This window comes from Otolemur garnettii, unplaced genomic scaffold (assembly GCF_000181295.1).
Source record: "Otolemur garnettii isolate 467f Iridium unplaced genomic scaffold, OtoGar3 scaffold00263, whole genome shotgun sequence".
Lineage (NCBI taxonomy): Eukaryota > Metazoa > Chordata > Mammalia > Primates > Galagidae > Otolemur > Otolemur garnettii.
In genome coordinates, this window is record NW_003852658.1 from 499,800 (window position 1) to 506,258 (window position 6,459).

At 43.7% G+C, this 6,459-nt stretch overlaps 2 protein-coding genes across 3 annotated transcripts in view; one reads left to right on the forward strand and one right to left on the reverse strand.

Annotated features, from left to right (window-relative positions):
* Positions 1 to 682, forward strand: part of POLR2H (RNA polymerase II subunit H) — a 4,812-nt gene extending 4,130 nt beyond the window's left edge. Inside the window, exon 5 of one of the 2 annotated variants that reach the window (XM_003802870.3) lies at positions 299 to 670. In XM_003802870.3, the coding sequence (XP_003802918.1) occupies positions 299 to 416 (118 nt within the window). In that variant the 3' untranslated portion in view covers positions 417 to 670. Of the gene's footprint in view, positions 1 to 298 lie in introns of both variants that reach the window. The other variant, XM_023508663.1, reaches the window with a different exon arrangement.
* A 3,241-nt stretch (positions 683 to 3,923) lies between these two features.
* On the reverse strand, positions 3,924 to 6,454 carry THPO (thrombopoietin; the record flags this gene model as incomplete). Its single annotated transcript, XM_012813407.2, has 4 exons — positions 3,924 to 4,422; positions 4,539 to 4,619; positions 4,839 to 5,006; positions 6,389 to 6,454. Coding segments are annotated over 4 exons (693 nt in total), but the record flags the coding sequence as incomplete, so codon positions are not given.
* Between the last annotated feature and the right edge of the window lie 5 nt (positions 6,455 to 6,459).

Consider the following 6,459-nt stretch of genomic DNA (forward strand, 5'->3'; position numbering starts at 1 on the left):
CCCCCCCATGTAATTTTAAAGCTTTTCCTAAACATTTTAATAGCTGTATAACATTTCAGTAAATATCTTAATTCATTTGTCCATTTCCCTAATTTGGGGCATGTAAGTGTTTTCCACCTTTGCTAATATAAAGAACATTGCCTTGTGTGTACCTGCACCTTCATTTTTGTCTGAAATTTGTTTTTTAGGAGAAAACACTAGAAGGGTGCCTCTTTTCTTTCTTAAGCTGGGATGGAGAACTGCTGAGTAGCAGCTGTTCCAGAGCGCAGACTCATGGGACTGGGGCCTTCTGTTTCAGGTCTGCCTACGTTTCCTATGGGGGCCTGCTCATGAGGCTGCAGGGTGATGCCAACAACCTGCATGGATTTGAAGTGGATTCCAGAGTTTACCTGCTAATGAAGAAACTGGCCTTCTGAACCTCGAGGAAAGCCAGCCTTGATGCTCAGTCACTCAGATTGTGGACATTGGTCAAGCTTGAGTAACAAATGCTGTTGTTCACCTGATAAGGAGAAGCTGGCTCCCTTTCTCCTGAGGGTGCATCTTTAGCTGATCTGGACTCAGTGGGGAACTGACTTGCCTGTAAAAGACCCAGTGGAAGAGCTTAAAATGAATAAGAAGTTGTCATATGTATGTGATTTTTTGATTAAACTTTACTTTTTCCGATTGTCCCCCCTTTAAAAAACTACTTTAAAATCACTTTTTTCTAATTTGTCTATGATATCTTATTTCTGGCCCACAGCCAGATGATCATATGTCAACATAGGATCTATTTCAGCCTTTTGGTATCTGGGTTCAGGGTTATCTGAGTCTTCTGGCTGACTGTTCCTACCACTTGCCCACCAATGCTGTTTTCTATTTGGGAGAAAGTGTTGTGCTTTTGGCTGCTGAGGGTACCCTAGGTCCGGAAGATACCACCCATTTGGCATAAAATTTTGAATTGGCAAAGAGTCTTGCTCATGTTCTTCCAACACTTTCAGTCTCTTAGGAAGTCAGTTCACGTTGACGTGAATGAGTCACTTACATAGTTTGGGAATATTCATCATTTTTATGGACACTTTGGGTAGAGGCTTTTAGACGTGGAGCATGACTAAGAAGAGAGCGAGAAGGGAAGACTTTGTGGTTATGGAAACAGGTGAAGAATTGGCTCCATTCAGTGGTGGCCTGGGAGGAAGGGCAAGTGGTGGTGGTTCTTCCCAGTGACTCTGAACAGAGCTGCTGCACAGACCAGTGAAGTGGACAGGGCAGCAATACCAATGAGGTTGGTGGTCCATTGCCAGAGCCAGGACAATACAGCAGCCTGACTACAGTCGCTAACTTATAAGTGGAGAAAGAAACAAAGTTAAGGAAGTGGTGATGAATACAGGGACTCCAGCATGTGAGCTGGCTCTTCAGCCTGGCATTAGAAGTCTCTGAGAAAGTATATGGAACTCTGTTTCCTCCTAAGGAATTCAGGGTAACAATTTAGAAAGATTCTCTGTGTGTATTAAGTAGTTGTGGCTTTTGATCTCCAGGTTTTGCCCCTGCTGGGATGCCTGGGGTATTTCCTTTCCCCATCATTTTCAGGTCTTTACATGAGGTGTTAGAAAAAGCATTAAGGGAAATGGGTTGACTGTGAATGGCCTCAGCAGGGAGGAAGGAAAGGTGGGTGGGGTGGGATGGGGGTCCAGGAGAGTAGGAGATAGATACTACAGAGGTACAGCATTTTTATGGAATCCTAAACCTTTCCATGGGGTCAGGTTTTTGGGGGGGTTGGAGAAGGATAGATTTAGGTTAGAGTGGAAGAACCTAATTATCAGTAATAGTGTGGGGTATCATAGCAGACTGTCCTGGCTGCCCTGGGGAAACAGAAGAGAGAACTGGTATAAAGTTGGAAAGGGATAAAAGTAGTAAGATAGCAAAAGGGTATTTTTTGTGTGTGAAAAGATGGAATAAACGAGACAAAATTATTTGGGAATGAGATTCTTTTTTTCTATCATGTCGTTAGCTTATAGGGTTAGATTCATAATAGTTGAGGCAATTAGTTGACACTGGAGAAGCCCATCAGTATCTTTGTGTTTGCCCTTAACTGGAGTAAGTCCGAGATGTCTGGATCTTTCTTGCTCCTTTGCAGTATTGCCTTTCATTCTCTCATCTGATTGTGCAAACCTGTAATTCTCTGGTCCCTTTGGGATATCTTGTCCTAGGTGCTGGCTCTTTCATGGGCCCTAAAGTTTCATTTGACCATTAAATTTAACCTGCTTCAGTATTTCAGTAAATGACAATTTCAGCTTACCATTCCCTTGACCACATTCTGGAATTTGTAGTGTGGATGAACTAATTCTCTCCAGTGCAGAAACTGACACCATCTGAGATTTGAACATTTCTGAGCTTTGTGCATTTGTTGATTCCTTCTCCATGGTAACTGTTCTGTGCATGAAAGAGGGGCACTGGTATGTGTCTAAATTGGTCACCCCCACCAAGAACTTTGGTTTTCTACTTAGATCTCTTTAATTGTTGATGCATTTACTCCCTAAGGACTTGGAAATCTTTTCCTAGTAAATAGAATTGTGAATGATTTACTGCACAGTGCACCACACTGGGGAGAGTATGGGCCCTAGAGGAGGTCAGACTAGGGTGTTTATTCTTTTCCTGCTCACAGGCTGTGTAGCTATTGGGTACTCACCTCACTTCTCTCAGCCTCACCTGTGAAATAGGGATGATAATACCTAATTTACAGAGTTGTGTAAGATAACGTATGTAAAGTTCCTGACACATTTGCTTTCATCCTACTGTTATGGAATGCTTTTGGTGACCCTGGGATATTTGGCAATGTTTGGAACTCTAGATTCCTATTTGGTAGCCTTTTTTTTCTTTCCTCTGGGGTGGATGGAACAAAAAAAGCCTCCACTCATTTCCCCACAAGAACCTCTAGAGGTAGTAGATTGACTTTTGCCATGGAGTTTTTGTTTCTGTGCAACATAAACCTCTTCCTGAGTACCAAAGCAGCAAAGCCCCCATACACCTGACTTCTTTTCTAGCAGAGTTTATAGTGGTCAACTGGGCTCTTTATAGATGCACTTGTAGGAAGTGGGAATGAGCATTCAACTTGGTGCTTGACTTGGGCTTGTCCTGCGAGAGCTGGAAGAGCCTGTCTCGTGCCACTTCCTGCACTTCCCTCTGACCTCCACAGGAGGGAGGCAGGAGTCCGTGCCTGGTGAAGCCTCCTGCTGAGCAGCTGCTGTTTGCTCAGCTGTCACATCCAGGTTCCTTCTACTGAACTGTCTACACAGTCTTACCTAGAGTGTGAGGCGCTCCAGGGCTTCCTGTTAGCTTTTTTTGCAGAGGAGGAGGGGTGTCAGGGATTTATTGTACCATGTGAAGAACATCTCTCCCTTGCTTTTTAGTGCTGTCATTTATTATACAGGCTCAGTATTATCTATTGCATAGGGACAGCATTTCTGAGAGACAACTTATTCATTTCTCAAGAGTTAAGTATCTCTTAAGAATAGGGGGGAAAAAAAAAAGAATAGGGGATCAAATGATTCCCACTGAGAATGATAGTGAAGGACATGGGGCATCAGAAGGCCTTAAACTTGAAGCAAAGGAAACTACCCTTTCTCTTCTGACATAAGGTTAGTCTCAGCCTCTCTTCAAAGGCCAGGTCAGCCCAGATCTTTGCAGAATTATTATGAGAAAACATAGAGAATGAGCTACAAATTTGTGTAGAAAATACACCAAAGAAAACTAGCTGCTCTGCTGAATATTGTTGATAACCTTTAAAAAAAAATAGCTTCTAAAGATTTATAATGTACAATGAAAAAATGATCCCTTTCCTGTCCTTTCTATTGCCCTTTTCCAGGGCTTTGGTTTCAGGTGAAATCAGGTAATCTGGAATATCTGAAGGTGTCTCCCAAGGACTCTCCCCAGGAAATAGAATGGCATGTGAGATACAGTGCTAATGTGGGCAGTGCCTGAGTACCTTACACTTCCTGAGACAGATTCTGGGAGTGAGGGTGGGCTGCAATTGGAAGAGGGCTGGTAGAGTCGGGTACGGTAGCAGAAGGGTCAGGAAGCAGGGCGTGGAGCTGAACTGCTGGAGTAGGTGAGGCAGGTGAAGGAGAGAAGAGTGTGTACTGTCCAGTGTGTGGATTGGTCAAGAAAGGAGAATATCCAGGCTGGAGGCTGGGTGGCAGGGAGCCTATTTCCGATGTTCCTGGGGAAATGTCTGGGTCTCCTAGAGTTCTGAGTGAGGGTCCAGGGAAGAGTCCATGAGTTCCATTCAAGGGTTTGTGTGTCCTGTATCCAGGGATTTGGTCCAGGGACCTGGAAGTTTGGTTCAGCAGACCAGGAATCTTGGCTTTGAGTCCTTGCCTCCTGTTCAGAAGTCCAGAACCAGTAGTTCTGGCTGAGACAGTGGAGTTTGTCTCCAGCACTCCCGAAGTCCTGTTTAGGAGGTTGTTCAGTGTGAGGAATAAAGAGGTACTGCTTGGGACAGCTGTGGTGGGTGGAGTCCGCCTGATACAGAGAGTGGGTCTTCCTACAAGCAGCAGAAAACGCACTTTTCCTCGGAGAAGTTGTTGGAAGCTCAGGAAGATGGCATTGGGATCCTTGTGAGCTGTAGTCCTGCTCTGTGGAGGAAGCTGAGGGCAGAGGATGGGCCTGAGGCCAGAGACCAGGGCCAGATATCAGGCCTCCCCTGTGTATGTAGGAAAGATAGGATACCAATACCCAGACATTATTGCTGGGAAGTAGCCCTCCTTAGTAACTCTTCTACCTTCAAGATCCCTAGGAGACCCCTTCTTCCCTGAGGTCTTCTAGGGGGATTGAGTCAGAGAAGGACAGTTTGATTGAGGACTTACCTGGGTTCCAAGGAGGCCCTGTAGGGCCCCAAGAAGGAGGCGGACCTGTCCAGAAAGTTGACCCAGGAGGGATGAGAGGCAGGTGGGTCCCAGTTGTCCCCGTGCTGCCATCACTCCCTCTAGCAGAAGGGTCACTGCTCCCAGAATGTCCTGTGCCTTGGTCTGCTCCTAGGAAAGATGGAAGAGAGAAGCGGACTGCTTCAAAGGGCATGCTAATAGTGGGTGGGGAGCCCATTGGAGCAGCCAGCAGGATGAATCATAGGAGCTGAGAGAATTGGACAGGACAAGGTCCCACCCAGCACAGGAATCCCTTCACAGTCTCCCAAAAATTGGTCATCAGCCTCTGCTTCATTAACTCCAGTGTCCACTAACCCAGCCTGGCCTTACACTTAGTTTCAGTCAGAAAAGTTTATTTTTTTCTTACATTGCTGAAATCTGCCCTATGATGTCTTTTATTTTTTGGGTTCTAGTGCTGCACATCTTTTCCTGCTACAAAACCTTACAACCATATGATTTTTAAACTAAATATAGATAAGAGAGCTCTGTCATAATAATCATAAAGAGAAGGGACTATACAGTATCCATAGGAATAGTTCTTCTTCCCTGACTGAGGGAAGAAAGGGAATTCTTAGGATCTTGAGAGTGGAAAATACAACTGATCTGAGTGCAACCACACAGCAGATTTCCTGAGTTCCAGGCTAAAGAGCTTCTTGCTATATCATAAGACCACTTTTCCCTAAGTTAACCAGATGGGCTTTTATTTTTGTTTGTTTTAACCATTCTTCATACTGTTCAGGCTACTTCCTTCTGGACACATGTTAGTTTAATATGATCTCTCTTAATAAATTAGCATTGAAGGGGATGTCCAATACTCAGGCCAGTACTTTAGTCCACAAAGAATAGAGTTCTATATGAATACTTCCACAGCATTGCTAACCATCTAAAGCAGCCTAGAATTGCTAGCTTTAAATATATGTAGTAACTGCTTTAGTAATCTTATATACTAAGTTTAATTTAATGTTCTCAGATCTTTTTCATAGGAAGTGCTAGGGTTAGAAGCTTAAATGATGGCAGCAGGGCTTCGTGTCCTGAAAGCTGGAATAGGACTTTATTCAATTAATTTACACATGTAGAAGTTTATATATCTCTGTTAAACTTTACCTTTTTGACCTAGCATTTCAGCGATTTGAATCTTGATTCTGGTTTTTTTGTATTTTAGTGGTACTTCCCAACTTTGTGTCATCTGTGGATGACAGATCCATCTTACTTCTTTATGCCAATTTAAGAAGGTTGAAAGAACAGTTCACAATCATGGCTATAGAGCTTTCTCTCTAGCTTTTCATGGTGTTCAGGTTCAAATCTCTTTGTCAAATACATTGTCATCTTATCCATAAGATATCATCATAGGTGAATGTAGATTGGGTTGGGGGGTTAAGCTGAAGGTGAGATATTTATAGGAAGCTCAAGAATTTTGAAGACTCCATGGGAAGCAACAGGAAACTGATGAAGACAGGACTTAAAAGAGCCAATGATAGGGATGGTTTTCTTACCGTCTGTGTTTTCCATTCTCCCAAACTAAAGTCCACAGCAGGCAGCAAGACAGGTGTAGACAAAGGGTTAA